The 18,091-nt window shown below is 38.5% G+C and overlaps 1 protein-coding gene across 2 annotated transcripts; it reads left to right on the top strand.

Annotated features, from left to right (window-relative positions):
- The first annotated feature begins 1,502 nt into the window (after window positions 1-1,502).
- Window positions 1,503-13,644, top strand: LOC113071423 (refilin-A-like). 2 transcript variants are annotated; one of them, XM_026244770.1, is made up of 4 exons: window positions 1,503-1,747; window positions 2,656-2,873; window positions 11,071-11,180; window positions 11,417-13,644. In XM_026244770.1, the coding sequence occupies exons 2-4, from the start codon at window positions 2,658-2,660 to the stop codon at window positions 11,757-11,759; spliced, it is 669 nt and encodes a 222-aa protein (XP_026100555.1). In that variant the 5' UTR covers window positions 1,503-1,747; window positions 2,656-2,657; the 3' UTR covers window positions 11,760-13,644. The 2 variants fall into 2 exon arrangements, with proteins under 2 accessions (XP_026100555.1, XP_026100554.1); XM_026244769.1 differs by having other exon boundaries at window positions 2,536-2,873.
- Window positions 13,645-18,091: the final 4,447 nt, after the last annotated feature.

The following is an 18,091-nucleotide window of genomic DNA, read 5'->3' as shown; positions in this document are numbered from 1 at the left end:
ATCAGTGAATAACTCTTCTCCAGGTTAAAACAAACAGCATATTTTTAAATGACCGCCAGATTCTCCCATTGCTTTTATCTGGTTTTACTGCCAGCATTGTTATCTTATTTCTTTGTTTTTCTGTCTGACATAGGCCTGTATGTACGCCTAAGTGTTTTTGGTTTAGTACAAATGTCTTGAAGAGTGGAAGTGCCCACCCCTACTCCACCCAGGCCTGAAATACAACTACACACCGACCCGAGCTTTGAGACGCGCTCCTTCACACTCACACAGCTTACACGCAAGATGGCTCAGACTAGGCTTCTGCGTAGTTTCTGACCAAGTAAATATTTTCCTTAGGTTGCTGAGGCATGAGGGTTGCCAATTGTCCCACACAATCCAGAATATTGTACCATTTACTGTAAGGAAGCAGAAAAACAGATATCTTTTACATGAGTTGTGTAACAGCCATCATTAGCTGTTGCTATGTTACATTGACACTATATACAAAGATCAAGGAAGACCAAGGGAAAGTAGTTATAGACTGTTCTTTATTGGCAGAGGGTGCAAGCATTACAAGCATTTCACTGGTGCACATATTTCATGCAATTTACTGCTGTTTATCAAAATACAAAGAGCACTTAGAAATCCAATTTAATGCCTAAAAGTTAAACTGAATATGTTAATCTTAAAATGTTTATGAATGCATTTCTTATGTTATAGTTTGCCTGTACATGCTAAATAAGCATATGAACTATTAGAATAACCTAAATAGGGCCTACTTATATTAACAATTAGTATACAAACACACACACACACACACGCACACACACGTGCCAAAATCAAAGTGACTGCATTTCAAATGCATTTTAGCACTTAATTGTCAAGTAGTGACTGTTTATACACAAACAGTAGTCTACAATACAGCCATGCACAGGACTGTGTGCAGCAGTTCATTTTTGTTTCCATTACGGTCAGTTATCACCAATAATCAAATGGCACTTGTGGTTTAAAGAAATGACAAGTGTCCTCGGCTGAAGTGGCGGTTTACCCGGGACACTCCCTGTTTTATGAGGTGTGTCCCTGTTTCAGCTGTTAGGCTGACTGACTTAAAATGATGTGTCCTCAATGTCTTTCCTAGCAGCTCATGCTTCTCAACAGAACCGCATTACATTACAGAGAATGAAAGCTGTGTCTTTGCCAAAAACCTGGTCACCCTAATTTTCAAAAGTGTGACACACTAATCCCACAGTAACCCAATACACTTTCTCAAGAGCTGAGGCCAATTAAGCACATTATTTCAGCAACATAAATCAATTTTAAATAACTTTGAAATGTGTAAATTGATGTATACAATGTTTCATACACATTTTTATTATTATTTTTGCAAATTATTAATCTTTGCGATAATGTGGGTCAGAACTGTCAAATGCAGTTCTCCCCCTGCTGGCCGGCGCTGATAAAGGCATAATCGCCTGGGCAGCTCTGGATTGGCTCCAGCAGTATAAAGCCTCGCCGTCCGTGTGCGCGCTCTGCTCGTTCACAGACAGACGCACCGCTGCTGCCAGAGACGCTTCTGCGCTTCCAGAAAACACCGGCACTTATGAGCTGGGGACTTGTGTGAGACTTTACAGATTTGTGGTATTCTTCTAGCACTCCTTAAAGTGTTTGCGAGGAAGTCATCGCGTCTGTTTGTGGAATTTACCTTTTTTATTATTATTCTGAGATGATCACGGAGTTTTAACCGACGGGATTTCTAAATTCAAAGGTAACAAAAAACTCTAAGGCATATTTTCTTCCCAAATATAGGCTTGTCTAAATGTATGGTAGAGTGCATTAAGTGTGAATTTTGTTTATCTTTTAATTAAGTACAAATAACTAGAAGAACTCGTCCATGCATTGTCCTGTAACGCGCACGTTTGGGAACATATTATGCGGCGGCGTTTCGAAACCGAACGAGCCGCCTGTCGACGCGGTATTTTGGGCTTCATGAGAGCGATTGATTACTGTAGTGTTCGAACGCGCTTATGATGACTAAACTGCTGTCTGGCATAGCAGCACACTAGGTTTTAAGACAGACATTGTTTACTGTAAATATTTCAGTAAAAATTTTATAATGAATTACAGCATTTTTTTTTAAAAATAAAATTAAGGTTGTGTTTGTGTTTCTAATTTAAATGTTAGCTCAGCGCAAATTGTTACGCATTATACTGGTATAAAGGTATACAAATATTTATATAATGATAGTATTTTGGGGTAAAAATAATAGATGGAAATATTGTTACCGTTTTATGCATCGTTTGTTTGTCATAACTGGTTTATTTTTGTTTCATTACCGTTTTAATTTAGCTGAAAAGCCTATAATAGACAGTTTAAATCACAAAATCTGCTGTGACAACTTACCCCTGCATTATATAGACCAGGTTTACTATTAGTGTCTTTACAGAAACTGACACAGAAATATTCACTGAAACCAAAATTGACTCTAGTGAATACTTTGGAGTCAAAAGAAAACCATTGTGTCATATAATATATATTGTAAAACTTTCGTTTTAGGCATCTATTGGGACACCAGGACTGCGTCTGTGGCTCTGATATGGGACTTTAGGTTCAAACCTCTCGTATTGTCGTTCCTGGAGTGAATTCACTTGGTTTAAAACATTTATGCTCTTCCAGAAATGGTGGGGCATTTACATTTGCAAGCTATGGATGAGAGTTTGAAAGGAAAGAACCGGGAGGGACTGCTTGATAGTCCGGATTCAGGACTCCCTCCAAGCCCCAGTCCACCCTTCTACTCTCTGTCACCGGGCATCCTCGAGTCGCGAGCCGGCAGCTGCTCAACCCCAAATGAGCTGCAAGGATACTGCAGAAAGGAGACCCGAGAAGGCAAACTGGTATGCATTCATCTAATGAAGCCTCAGACCTTAAATAAGTCCCAAGAGGGATGTGTTTCTCATTCAACATCCTTTGCTGGTAGTGGAACAGTTTTCTTATAAACCAATCGGTGCACTGATTTTAGGGGTAGGGTTAGGGTACTGCTTGTTGTCCAGGAAGAGGAAGTTGATGCATGAACATGTCCTACCTGGGTAAATCATGTGCAGTATTTAGACCCATTCATAAGGACTATGAGTGGAAGCAATCAATTTTAAAAGGAGATAAAACAATGAAACTGAATATGTTTACATTTTTGAGTATGGTTGTTTCGCACACACTTAATTTATAAATGTCAGTGACATCTGAACTGTGTTCATGTGTGGCTTTGGAGATACAAGCTGTGTGTCATCCAAAGGTTTTAGATCCAGTTGTTGTCTTCCATCAGTTTTGTCCTTTGACAGATGAACCTGCACCTTGAATTTACTCTTTTAAGTCATGATGTAACAAAAATTGTGGAGTGAAACGGATTATCAAAAAAAACATTACTTGGCTCAATTGTTGATTAGATGTAGGCGTTTCTGCAATGCGAGTTTGAGGTTGATCACAAAAAAAAGCAATGGGTTTAAATAGACTAAAGTATAAGGATCAATATCTTCCATTTAGAAAATAGGTATTACATGTCATACCAATTTTAAATAACATAATTGTAATATGATTACCTGTTGTTATCGTAGTTAACATTTCATATTCACTATGGATACATTTAGTGTATATGGTTAAGGCATTTGACTTAAGTTACTTATTCATACTGGCAGCGTTCAAACTGCTTCTGTATGATCAGAACGATTAAAGTCACAGGAGAGCAAGTTTTTAAAAATAAGTAGATTCAATCCAAAATATGTTAGAATATTGAAGTACATATTCTGGACGTTAATTGTGTAAGGATCTTTGCTGTCTATGGGGGGTCAGAGAGCTGTCAGAATGCATCAAATATATCATAATTTGTGTTCCGAAGATTAACGGAGGTCTTGCGGGTTTGGAATGACATGAGGGTGAGTAATTAATGACAGAATTTAAATTTTTGGGTGAACTAACCCTTTAAACACGAACCAACATTGTTGACAATGTGGTGGCCAGAGACAAATAATGAGAACCAATAAGGCAGAATCTTGAAATAGAAAGAGGTTCAGGTGCTCGTGCTTCTGGAGACTCAGGGATGACAAGGAACAACCAGAGAGTAAGAGTTTCTGTAAACAAGTTGACCTTGTGTTTGGTGAATGTGGTAACTGTAACCGATCTCTCCGTCCCTCATAGCTTCCTCATAACAACCCTTTTACAGCACATATATACACACAAGTAGTCATGAGACACACACATAAATATATCACGGTACAGCATTACTCGACAGTGCATGTGTGCTACAGTATAGCACTGCACATGTGCCTCAGCATGACCCAGAGTTTTATTTCTACCTCTGAAAGATTACATAGCATGCTAAACTAACAGTGTCCATATTTGACATGACCATCTATTTAAATCTAAGTGCCCTTTCATATTGAACTAGGGCTACTATACTATAGTGAAAAACTCCTTGCAGTGTCTCAATACTTCAGAGTATCTACAATGCTAGAAGTTTCAGATTAGCATAGAAAGACAATATTTTCCAACACTTCATAATGGATGCATCTTCTAGGGCAGGAAATTCCATTTTCCCTGAGAAAACACAGATCAGCACTAACAAAACAACAACTCCTCTTAAACAGATTCCAGTATGAGAGGCCTGAACTGAACTGATACGCTGCTCGACTGTTAACGTGATTGAGCTGCGTTTGTCTTTGTCATGCAGCATAAATGCTTTGTCAGAGCACGCCGCTAAGAGCAACTATCTAAAGACATTTTGGAGTGTTTAAATGATCAGTCAGACACTCCTCTTCAAGAAACGTGCATGCACTTGTTGGGAAGCCGCTGCAATAAAGCGTGTCACTCAGTAAAATAGAAAAGAGCAGTATAACTTTATTTGTGCAACATGATTTTCTTTTATACTACCACACAATATTTCATTAACACTTTGGAAAGTTCTCTTGCCAAAGTCAACAAAACATCCCTCTGTCGCTGTTCTTCAGAAAATGCTGTTTCCAAAATCCTATTACTTGAACTATACAAATGTGGTCGAGCCTGCAGGCAACATGCAGTATATGAGGACCAAATGCTCTTTCAGAGTAGAAAAGAAAATGTAGGCATACAAAGCAATCATTGTTTGCTGCACTTTGTATTTTCCGTTCATTGCAACCTTGCTTTGCGAGGGCGTGTATCCCAGCATGTACATATAGACACTATGCATGCTTGCAGAGGATATATCTGCCCTTTCCCTCTCATTTTGTGGCTGCAGGTCTATTTTAAGAGTTGTGGTTTTTTAATGACATTAAAAAAATCTCTCCAGTCTATTTTAGTGTGGCAGGCCTGACAGCAGAGCTGTAGCAGTCAGTTGCATAAGAAACGAATTACCTCTGTTTCCTGAAATTAAAGCCTCATAAGAGTGCAGTAGGAATGCATGATAATCAGCAACTTATCAGGTATCTCCTGATATTAGAGATTGCTTTAATTTATTGAGGTTGATCGATATTAGATTAGTTGTGCAAGTTCAGTTCCTCTATCTGTATTTTGGTCTCCTCATTTACAACCTGCAAACTCATCCTATTAGGTATCATATTAAGGCTGGTTCACACGGCAGGATAATTAGGCCGATTTTAGCCCCGATTCACCCCTTCCGACAATCTTAGGATGCTCCGATTATGGTAAAATAATCTGATCAAATATTCCTGCCGTGTGTGGTGTGTTAAGACTGCTCTCCTCTGCTCGGAAGAACGTCGGGACCGCTCCGATCTCAAATCGGGGGATATCCAACATGTTGGATTTATTTGGCCCGATTTCTTCTCGTGTGTGGTGTCCCCCGAGTACAAACAATCACGCAGCCTGTGGACTGTGGTGTGTAGCCAATCAGAAAGCGAGGTGACGAGGCGGTGAGGAAGTACAAAACAGCCGGCGTATATAATATAACAAATATAACAAATACAAATAAAGTCGATGGGCATAACTACATCCACAACTGCAGTCCACCAGAGTACATGGAAACGAATATATGAACGTTTATTTCAACGGTTATTAATCTGTGTAGTACGTAACAACATTTCTATGAGATAAAACAACAACTTTCCTCCATATAATGATGTCGCAAGTATGGTCCATGCTCGCGTTGTCTCCACCTCTTTGACCATCGCCTTTTCTTGTTTTTCTTATGTTTTTTTCCGTTAAAAACAAAGAACAAACTATGGCCACTACATCCCCTTCGTCAGCCATGATTGTTTACTCTGAAGTCACGTTTGATCTCGAGGGATTTTGCGAGATTTCCCGTCTGACCTGGGAATGCTCGGGAGTCAAATCGGTTTGTGTGTGATGTGTTGATATTGCCAAAACTGTTAGACCCGTGATTTTTTATCGCCGTGTGTGGGGTCTCTCAGGTTTGGAAAATCGGCCGACAATTTTAAAATCGTCCCGTGTGAACCAGGCCTTAGTTATACACTTTACCTTAGACCACAACTCTTTGTTTCCTTTTTTACTCAGATCACCCTCTGTTAAATGTCTGTAATTCTTACAAGTTTCTCTTAAGTTATTTGAAAAATGTTTAACTGGAATCACAGAATCTTCACAGAATTTGACATACGCAGAGCTTATTTCATTGTGCCTGTCAATATCTGGATCATACAGCACCTCCCATTCAGTACAGACAAAAGAGCCTATCAATATCTCCACTAGTTCTGAAGACCAAAGTCTCACCACTGGCTTAGGTACGGTAGACACGAACGAGCAGCACAGTATTATGGTATGGTATTCCTAATTAATATTATGGATCTTATGTAACTTTTAACACTCCGAAGACAAAGGAAAAAATGAAATCGCATCATATGACCCCTTTAAAGGTTCAACAGGGTGGCTGCAATGTATGCCTCAACCAAACAGTATCTTAATCAAAGCTTGTCTGAAGAGAGTTTGACATTACAGTGGCGTCACTACAGGTGCATCTCAATAAATTATAATGGCGTGGAAAAGTTAATTTATTTCAGTAATTCAACTCAAATTGTGAAACTATTTTAATAAATAAATTCAGTACAAACAGACTGAAGTAGTTTACGTCTTTGGTTCTTTTAATTTGTAATAATTTTGGCTCACATTTAATAAAAACCCACCAATCCACTATATCAACAAATTAGAATGTGGTGACATGCTAGCTGATTGATCAGCTCAAAACACCTGCAAAGGTTTCATGATCCTTCAAAATGGTCTCTCAGTTTGGTTCACTATTCTACACAATCATGGGGAAGACTGCTGATCTGATAGTTGTCCAGAAGACAATCATTGACACCCTTCACAAGGTGGGTAAGCTAAAAACATTCATTGCCAAAGATGCTGGCTGTTCACAGAGTGCTGTATCCAAGCATGTTAACAGAAAGTTGAGTGGAAGGAAAAAGTGTGGAAGAAAAAGATGCACAACCAACCGAAGGAACCACAGCCTTATGAGGATTGTCAAGCAAAATCAATTCAAGAATTTGAGTGAACTTCACAAGGAATGGACTGAGGCTGGGGTCAAGACATACAGACGTGTCAAGGAATTTGGCTACAGTTGTTGTATTTCTCTTGTTAAGCCACTCCTGAAACACAGACAACGTCAGAAGCATCTTCCTAAGAAGAAGAAGAACCGCACTTTTGCCCAGTGGTCCAAAGTCCTCTTTTCAGATGAGAGCAAGTTTTGTATTTCATTTGAAAACCAAGGTTCTAGAGTCTGGAGGAAGGGTGGAGAAGCTCATAGCCCAAGTTGCTTGAAGTCCAGTGTTAAGTTTCCACAGTCTGTGATGATTTGGGGTGCAATGTTATCTGCTGGGGTTAGTCCATTGTGTTTTTTGAAAATCAAAGTTACTGCACCTGTTTACCAAGAAATTTTGGAGCACTTTATGCTTCTTTTTGCTGAGAGCACTTTATGCTTCTTTTTGCTGACCAGCTTTTTGAAGATGCTGATTTAATTTTCCAGCAGGATTTGGCACCTGCTACACTGCCAAAAGCACCAAAAGTTGGTTATATCACCATGGTGTTGATGTGCTTGACTAGCCAGCAAACTCACCAGACCTGAAACCCACCGAGAATCTATGGGGTATTGTCAAGCGCAAAATGAGAAACAAGAGACCAAAAAATGCAGATGAGCTGAAGACCACTGTCAAAGAAACCTGGGCTTCCATTATTCCATACCACCTCAGCAGTGCCACAAACTGATCACCTCCATTCCACTCTGAATTGAGGTAGTAATTAAAGCAAAAGGAGTCCCTACCAAGTATTGAGTACATGTACAGTAAATGAACATACTTTCCAGAAGGCCAACAATTCACTCAAATGCTTTTTTATTATTTTTTATTGGTCTTATGACAGTATTCCAATTTGTTGAGATCGTGAATCGGTGGGTTTTTGTTAAATGTGAGCCAAAATCATTACAAATTAAAAGAACCAAAGACTTACTACTTGAGTCTGTTTGCACAGAATTTATTTAATACACAAGTTTCACAATTTTAGTTGAATTACTAAAATGTATTTACCTTTTCCATGACATTCTAATTTATTGAGATGCACCTGTAGTGACGCCACTGTAATGTCAACTCTCTTCAGCCTTCAAGCTTTGATTAAGATACTGTTTGGTTGAGGCATCCACTGCAGCCACCCTGTTGAACCTTTAAAGCAGTAATATGATGTGATTTCATGTTTTCCTTTGTCTTCGGAGTGTTAAAAGTTACATAAGATCCATAAAGTCGCAAAGTCAATTAAAGTCTCAAACCCAAAGATATATTCTTTGTAAAAGTGAACGCTCAGCCACACCCTCCTAAAGCACGCCCCCACACGTCTACATCACTCTGTGGGAAGATTTGCATAACACCACACAAATGTATACGGAAAAAAAGAAGCGTAAATCAGACGCTGTGTGTTTCATTGCAAAAACCAAAATACTTTGAGGACACAACTAGAAATCAATGGTTACATTTTATTTACAACACTGTTTCAGAACAGAACAGAAAAATGTGAGTGCATGCAGTGCATTTTATGGAGGAAAGTTTCCTGAATCTGGTAAGGGGCGTAACATTACCGTCACAGGCTTGAGGTATTTGGCCAATCACAATGCACTGGATAGCTGCCCAAAGTTCGCAAAACGATGTGCTTTGTAAGAAATAGATGCGTTTCACAAAGGAGGGGCATAGTATAGAAATAATAATGTACAGTATGGGAAATAATTAGTTTTTTTTATTTTATTTTTTTTACCTTAAACCGCTTAAACACATTGCATTACACCATGTACACAAAATAATGTTTTTAGCAACGGCATATAATCCCTTTTAACTGCTCTGTCCCAGCACGGTGGACACAGTATCCGTCCTGGATTTAATGCACATTCTGTCATACTCATATGGACACACATTCTCAAGGGCGTGATCACTTTCTCACTGGCTCACATCCATGAGACTAGAGCATGATGCCAGAAACCTCTCATAAACAGCATATATGTTAGTAAAGGGAGGGTTTTTAATTTTGCTGCTAATTACTCACTTTCTTGGCTTACACAGAGTCAGACCACCCTCTGCTTAATTGAAAAACAGATTTAAAAATGTAATGCATCACAATATCATTAATAAATGGTGACTGAAGTTCATCCATTTTATTCCATAGTGTGCAGTTATCGAACAGAATAACTGAAGGCAGAGCTGGACGATTTCCTCTCCTCCTCAAACACCCTCACCATTTACCTCTGTGCAGAACTGTGTCTCTAGCTTGTGGCAAAGCAAATATTGTGGTTGTGGTCATATTGTGGTCGTCTCCACAGCTCTGGGGGTATTTCAAAGCACATACAGATGAAGCGTAATGCCATAAGAGCCTCCCTGGTATACGAGATGGCACCCTATTCATGACCATGTGCTGCCAAAGTTGTATGATTCATAATGAGGGGCAACAAAACGAATCCCACCCAAAGGACATGCATGAGTGCAGTCATCTTCCAGTCTCTGACAACATTTAGAAATGCTCATTTTGGTTTCACGAATGTGCACTTTAAAAACAGTTTGATGCACTATTCTGAGAAAAATAATATAATGACATATGATTGTATTTGCACAACGCTAGTTCGCTTTGCAAGCAGACATCTTCAACACACTCATGTGGACCATCAGTTCTCCTGACTCCTCAAAACTGGTTCAGTCAGTCAACTAAGTTACTAAAATCAGCTGAAGCAAAAAATGCAGATTAGAATGTGAGACTATAAAAGTTAACGTTTTCTTGATTTACTGGATGTGAGAGTATTCTGAGTATTCTAAAATATTCTGCTCGAGCTCAGGAAGAGCCCACGTTTCCCATGTCACATCAGATGACAGTTTGGCTGATGGGTTTTTATGAGTTGTCAGAGACAGAGAGTGAGAAGCAGAGCGTGTACGTGCTTGGACACTGAGGAAGGTGCTGAACGCTCACGTGATGTGTGTGTGTTTGATGACCGGAGCAGGTGCTACACACGGCTACATTGTCACAGTTTGTCTGAGTGCCAAATATATATATATATATATATATATATATATATACACACACACACACATCAGCACGCAGACAAACAAATGCACACAGATGGCACTAAAGCAACAAAACTATTAAAAACATTTTAATTCATTAAAAGATAAAAATAAAAAATAAAATACAATCTAATTATTAGATTAAAGCAGATTAGTGTTGACTGCTTATACATCTCATATTCAAATAGACACCAAAACACGAATAGACACTGTAGGATAAATATTCTAGGATTGCTGCACATTTGATATTGCTAAAATGTTGTTTTGCTAAATGCTAAACATTGCTCTGATTCAGAGGACAAACAATTTCTTCTATCACCTTTAGGGATTTATTTTGTGATTTGATTGAAAAATTTAATTGAGTTTAAATTATGTGACAAGAAGAGACCACAAAATAATGGGACATGAAACATAAGAAAGTTGCTGTGGCCAGTGGTCAGTTATACAGTTTAGCTGTCATCATACATTGTCAATGTCAAATTCACAAATATTTTTGGATTGAACTATTATTATGGGCTGTAATGGCTAGCTAAATGGCTAATTCCTGTGTCTTTAATGTCTTCCTGTGTAGCTGCCATATTTGCTCCTGAACTCTCAAGGTCCAGATGCGAAGTCACGCATGTACCCTGTGGTCTATGGAGAGAGCATTGAAGTTAACCCCAAACCAGAAAGAGAGATCAAGTGAGTGTTAAATATCACCATTAACTACCAATGTTTAAAAACATGTTCTCCATCATGATTTGAGAAAGACCATCTCCGCTTCAATGGAAGAACATCTGACCATCTGTACTGTACAAGTCACATGTCCAGTGTCACAAACATAGTGCGGAATCTGGAATATTTCCTTTCCATTTTGAATTTCCAGTTGTTCTCCGACTTTTTGCCTGATGAATTCTTGTCTTTTTGACCACCGTCAGGTTCAACTCTGCAGTGAAGTACGCTTCAGACAGACACTTCCGTGACCAGGTGTTCTGCGCCCAGGTCCCGACCGCCACATCCTTCAGCGAGACGGTGGTGTCTGTTCAGAACTGCACGTGGCGCAGCTACAAGTCAGAGGTTCACTTTGAGCCACGGCACAGGCCGCTACACTTCCAAAGCACCACCATCGTGTTCCCCAAGCACACCCGGAACACCTACCGCACCACGCTGAACTACAACGGCAACAGAAACGCAGCTGGGCACCGACGCTTTGTGTCCACAGTCAGGCTGGAGTCCACCGAGGACGCCAGTCCATGCATCATTTACACAGAAGACCTCTGAGATGTGTTTCCCTTCCCTTTCGTTAAAAGCCACAGTCAGAGTACATGGACTAAAACACCGATTCAAAAGGATGGCAAGAGACTTTAAAGAAAAGAAACAAAAAGTCAGTGAGGGTCATTTTGTTCTTTTGCTTCCAGTGAGATTGGTACTTGATAGCGGGGATGAGCTGGAGTTAAGTGTGTGTGTGCAGTCTTTATGTGTCAGTGACGTATTTATGTACATCTGGAGATTTTTCCTTTTCATTTTAATATCCAGTCGTACCAGTCAGGTGGAGGGAAAAGCTGATTCACAGGTCCGCAAGGAATTCCACTGAAAGATACACAGAATTAAAATAATAATTATCTTTTTTTATCAGTCATTATGTGTCTGGTATTAAGATTTAGCTTGGTTTCATCTTGTTCCCTTACGTTGTATTTTATTACCATTATTATTTATGCAATTTTCCATTTTAATTATTCCCCAAAAATTATTTAAAACATGCAGCATCCATGTGGGCCTACTTTATCGTCTTAGTATTGCTGATTCTTACAAATCCTCAAATAGGAAACTATTAGTTCATAATTAAAATGCAAATATTATATGTGGATGAGAGGACATAGTCTCTAGACCTTAGTCAGGTTAGATGTGTTCATTTAAATGTGCTAACCAATGACTAAGGTCTACTGGAATTCATTTGTAGATTACTAGAACTGGCTGAGAAAATAGAAACTTTAAGTTGCACTTATCGAATGTTTTTGTTTTAATGTTTTGGCTGTAAATGTGTTGGTATGACTAAGGGCAAGTCAACGTGTAAGAGCACTTGAGAGGTTGGACCAAAGATTCTGTAAAATTCAGAGAAAGGGAAATGCATTCTTAAATATTTCCCTGCCTTTCTGTCCAGAAAACGTGGAATCATTTCTTGCACATGAGTTTCAGAAGCCGTCCGACGTGCTAATAATTCAGTGGCCAAAATAAGAGCTGCCCTCACAGAACGACAGGAAACAGAAGATGACTGGACTGAGCATGTGTTAGACGGGAGGATTCAGCGTATTCGGATCGAAATGCCAAATGCTGGATTCGTGAGACATGTCTTATCTCTAAACAGAGACTAAGTTCTTTGGCCTCCTGAGAACCATATGTTTTTCTGATTTACTTTGCGATTGCACGGTTAGATAACGTTTGGTGAGTAATTTCTGACATTGTTGGAGCCAGTTAGTCTCAGCCAAATTCTAGATTAGCAATCTAAGCTCCTGTCTCCTCCAGCGAGTGCGGTTCCTCTTTCATGTATTACAAACTCTTTTGTGGAGCAGAGCTGTTGTTGTTTAGGGAGGCGATGAGATGTAACGGAGCAATGCGCTGAGAGAGATCAGAAAAGCATTGTGGAGGTGCAAGCACTGTACGTCATGTCTGCCTTGTGTCTGGACTGTACACTTTCAATTCTGTAAAAGCTGAAGTGGGGTTTGAAAATTTTGATGTTTTTTTCTGATTTTATATAAAAAAGATCTCAAAATAGTGTATTGTAAGAAAAACAAGGACAATATGTTTCCGTCTGGTAAGTGGATGTGTTTGAGTTTGGAGAGGAAAAGCTTGGCAGTACAAAATTTTTAGTAATGTGTTGAAAGCAGATCTGAGGGGAGATGTTTTATTTTTTCACATTTTATGATTACATTTGTTTGGTGTACAAATGCTTTCTTGCTAACAGATGGATTCTTGTTTGATTTGCTAACACAATGATTTGTGCTTTTGTAAAATATTTTCCTGCTGTATATGTGGCACACAGCACTTGTAATTCTCTTTATATTTTTGTACAATTCCCAATTTAATGGATTTCTTTTGGACAACAGATGAGAAAATAATTTAAGAAAAAAGAAAGTATACCCAGATTAAATAAAAGCCGCAAACCCTACAAGGGCTGTGTGTTTGTCTTCTTTCGATGCAGTGTTAAACCTTGGATTTATAATGATCTGTGAGGTAAGAATGGGTTTCTGAATTCCATGTACATTATCACTTACACAGCATTTTCTAACGAGGTTAAATACTTTCCAGTTTAGGATGAAAACCCCTTCCAGCATTCTCTTATTTGCCAGCAGTAAGAGAGGTATTGGGGCTTTTGGGAGCATATATCACTTTAATCCCTTCGCTCAAGCTCGCTTTGGGCTAGATCAGGTTTAATACAGTAAATGCAATATGCTTATTTTATAGTCGCAAAAGCTGTGTGCTGGTATCACTACATTTTGAAGTGTATATATTTTTAAGTTGCATAATCTGTATATTTTCCATTTCTGCTCCTGTCTCTCATGTGTGTTTCCTTACCTGCTTTAACAAAAGCTTGTGTTGCCTAATTTTCCCCACGCCTTAACAGTTTTACTTTCAAACTAAGTTTTCCAGTCTAATGATTTGCAACCATTTGGCGAATCGTCTTGACTGAGTTATAAAAGAACTGATACTCAGTCAAGAATTTGGATTTGCTTTAGAGGATGGAGAGTGTGCTTAAACTGTGCCCTCTTTATTGCTATTAAATATAAAATGTTGCATGTTTTCCCTCTTCTGTGAACACAAAACAGTAGGCTCCTAAAACAGACATTTCCTATTGGCGTCTTGAAGAACAGTCAGCCAATCAAAATGTGAAATGTTTACAAGGCCTAAGGCTAATAAATTTTACTTCCTATGCAGTTAATCATATGCATAATGATTTACAATGATTTTAATTCATTATATTGCTTTTCACGGAGAGCACAATTTCTGGCAACCTTTCTGAGTTTCATCATAATGCAAAAAAAGCTTCAAAATAGTGTTTAACAAATATGAGGCTTTGGGTTAATTCAGGGGCCTGTAATTTTAAATATTAATTGTGAAATTATAATTAATTTAAACTAAATAGCCTATTGTAATATTCGAATTAGAGTTTTTACCCAAATGTGTTACGATAACGTTATAGGCAAAGATTTTTTACTTTTGCAACATATGTCAATGTATTTTCTTGGATTGAAATACGGAGAGCAAAATATTAAAATCTTAAAAATATATTGGAAATATTGTATTTAAAAAATATATATATATAAATGTTTGAGCAAAATAATTCCTCCTAAACTGCTTTTCAATCTTTCAGCTGCATAAAAACAAGATGTCTGTTAAAAGTGTTTTTGTTGTTGTTGTTGTCATAAATCAATAGCCGCAACAAAGAAAGAACTGCAAACAGACTTTAGCGTGAGGTCATGTGAAGGTCAGCAGCGCCCTCTACAGCTCAACACGCGTCAAAAACGCTACAAATATCATGCAGTGAAGAGACGCGCCAACTGCGCTGCACAGCAGACCTTTTTTTATTTTAATTTTATTTTTTTTATTGCTGGTGCTGCTAGTAATCCACTGACTGTAGGTTAAATATGGACGCAATTCCTACACATTTCGACAAATGAATTCCCATAACCTTTGAACAGTTCAAAGATTTGTGGTCGAGTTTTTAATGTATATCCACCCTATTTTTTTTAGATATTTACCGATTTCAGTTATTTGCTACCAACCATTTAGTTTGATTAATTGTTTTAACTCAAAATACGATGACTAATATTAGTTTGCAACATCTAGCAGCCAGGTAAAATAGCTACTCAGAATCACAAAAAAAATCCCTATCATTTTAGTTCTCATCACGCTAATGTATTTTAAAGTTTTTCTAATATGTTTTCTTTTATTAGTTATTTGATGCTAGAAAACCTGACGAAAGTTACCCATGTTTTTTACTATATTTCGATTACTATTTAAAATAACTGCTTTCTATTAGAATATATTTTAAAATGTAATTTATGTGATCATATATATTTATATGATCAAAGCTGAATTGTCAGCATCATTACCCCAGTCTTCAGCATCACATGATTCTTCAGAAATCATTCTAATAAGCTGATTTGCTGATTATCAATGTTTAGTAATATTGAGTAAATTTTTTCAGGATTCTTTGAAGAAAGATCCAAAGATCAGCATTTATCTGAAATAAAAAGCTTTTGTAACATTATACACCATACCACTTCAAAGCTTCAAAAGCTTATTTTTAAATTATTTTTTATTATATCATAGAAATTAAAATTATAGTAATTATTACTTTCATTTAGCAAGGATGCATAAAATTTATCAAAAGTTATGGTAATCCCGGTCATATTCCTCTGACCTCTTCCTCTCAGCCAGGTGAGGTCTCCACCATCTCTTTCTAGAAATGTCCTACTCTTTTTCCTCCCAAATGGGTGTAAACGCCGGAGTGTTGTGGTGCTCTGTCTGATCGGTACGATCCACTTTGTTTTGCCCAGTTTACACAGCTATGACTATGTAAAAGAAAAAAAGAAAGAAAAAAATCAGTACACAAACAGAACAATGAAATATACACCAATTAGGAATAATATTATGACCACCTTCGTAATCTTGATCTGCCTTTGGCTGCAAAACCAGCCCTGCCCTGCCCCATCGAGGGATGGACTCCACTAGTCAAGTCAAGTCAAGTCACCTTTCTTTATATAGCACTTTAAACAAAATACAATGCGTCAGAGCAGCTGAACAACATTCATTAGGAAAACAGTGTGTCAATTATGCAAAATTACAGTGAAAGGCAGTTCATCGTTTAATTCATCATCATCATCATCTCTCTTCAAATTAAATAGTGTCTGTGCATTTATTTGCAATCAAGTCAATGATTTCGCTGTAGATGAAGTGACCCAAACTAAGCAAGCCAGAGACGACAGCGGCAAGGAACCGAAACTCCATCGGTGACAGAATGGAGAAGAAAACCTTGGGAGAAACCAGGCTCAGTTGGGGGTCAGTTCTCCTATGACCAGACGAAACCAGTAGTTCAATTCCAGGCTGCAGCAAAGTCAGATTGTGCAGAAGAATCATCTGTTTCCTGTGGTCTTGTCCTGGTGATCATCTGAGACAAGGTCTTTACAGGGGATCTGTATCTGGGGCTCTAGTTGTCCTGGTCTCCGCTGTCTTTCAGGGCAGTAGAGGTCCTTTCTAGGTGCTGATCCACCATCTGGTCTGGATCCGGGTGACTGCAGTGACCCTCTGATCTGGATCCAGACTGGATCTGGTGGCTACGGTGACCTCGGAATAAAAGAGAAACAGACTAATATTAGCGTAGATGCCATTCTTCTAATGATGTAGCAAGTACATAGGGTGTTATGGAAAGTTTTCCCGGTTCAGGTTTACCTAATTAACCTGAACCTGATGGTGTGCTGTGGTCTCTGGCACCAAAATGGTAGAAGCAGATCCTTTAAGTCCTGTAAGTTGTGAGGTGGGTCCTCCATGGATCAGACTTGATTGTTCAGCACATCCTACAGATGCTTGACTGGATTGGGATCTGGGGAATTTGGAGGCCAAGTCAACACCTCAAACTTATTGTAGGGCACTTCACAAACCATTTCTTGACCATTTTTTGCATTATTCTACCATAGCCACCAGGGAATACCATTTCCATGAAAGGGTGTACATGGTCTGCAACAGTGCTTAGGTAGGTGGTACGTCTAAAAGAAACATCAACATGGATGGCAGGACCCAAGATTTCCCAGCTGAACATTGCCCAAAACATCACACTACCTACGCCAGCTTGCCTTCTTCCCATAGTGGATCCTGGTGCCATGTGTTCCCCAGGTAAGTGACGCACACACACCCGGCCATCCACATGATGTAAAAGAAATCGATTCATCAGACCAGGCCACCTACTTCAATTGCTCCGTCATCCTGTGGTCAAGTTCTGATGCTCACGTGCCCACTGTTGGTGCTTTCGGCTGTGGACATGGGTCAGCATCTATGTGCATGTGTTAGAATAGTTTGTGTTTAGAAAGTCTTATTTGTATCACCCTCAGAGTTGTATGTTGTTTTGCTCATAACTGGAGTCCCCTCTGGCTACATGATCTGAGTAGTATTGGTCAGTAAGTACATTACTTATTATTTTTAAATCCTACTCTTTTAGTTTGTTCAGCCGCCATCATGTTACAAGCCCCTGGTTTTCAATATATATATATATATATATATATATATATATATATATATATATATATATATATATATATATATAAATTTAAATTACATGTTTTGTTTATTTTTTTACCCAAACCATGCAAGCACTAGAATTTGGGTGTGGAGATGATTTCGGATACCCCTTACCCCTGAACCGCACATTTTGGACCTCTTCACACATCTGATTGAGTTTATAAACTCATTAGTACAGGTCTTATGAGCTGAGCCGCCAGATATGTGGAATACTAACATAAAATGACAAATAAATGAACACTACCAACAACAGAACAATCAATGTAAATCACAACAGTGTCACAATTATAATGGTAATAATAATAAAAAACACAAACAAG

The sequence above is a fragment of the Carassius auratus genome, unplaced genomic scaffold, assembly GCF_003368295.1.
Source record: "Carassius auratus strain Wakin unplaced genomic scaffold, ASM336829v1 scaf_tig00007301, whole genome shotgun sequence".
Taxonomy (NCBI): Eukaryota; Metazoa; Chordata; class Actinopteri; order Cypriniformes; family Cyprinidae; genus Carassius; species Carassius auratus.
Note: the sequence above shows the minus strand (reverse complement) of the source record. Positions and strands in the feature narration are given on the sequence as shown.

Excerpts from the sequence above, each read along its gene's own strand:
- LOC113071423 (XM_026244770.1), top strand. The coding sequence starts at position 2,658 with ATGGTGGGGCATTTACATTTGCAAGCTATGGATGAGAGTTTGAAAGGA. Across the intron at positions 2,874-11,070 it reads AGACCCGAGAAGGCAAACTG|CTGCCATATTTGCTCCTGAA; the intron begins GTATGCATTCAT and ends CTTCCTGTGTAG. Across the intron at positions 11,181-11,416 it reads AAACCAGAAAGAGAGATCAA|GTTCAACTCTGCAGTGAAGT; the intron begins GTGAGTGTTAAA and ends GACCACCGTCAG.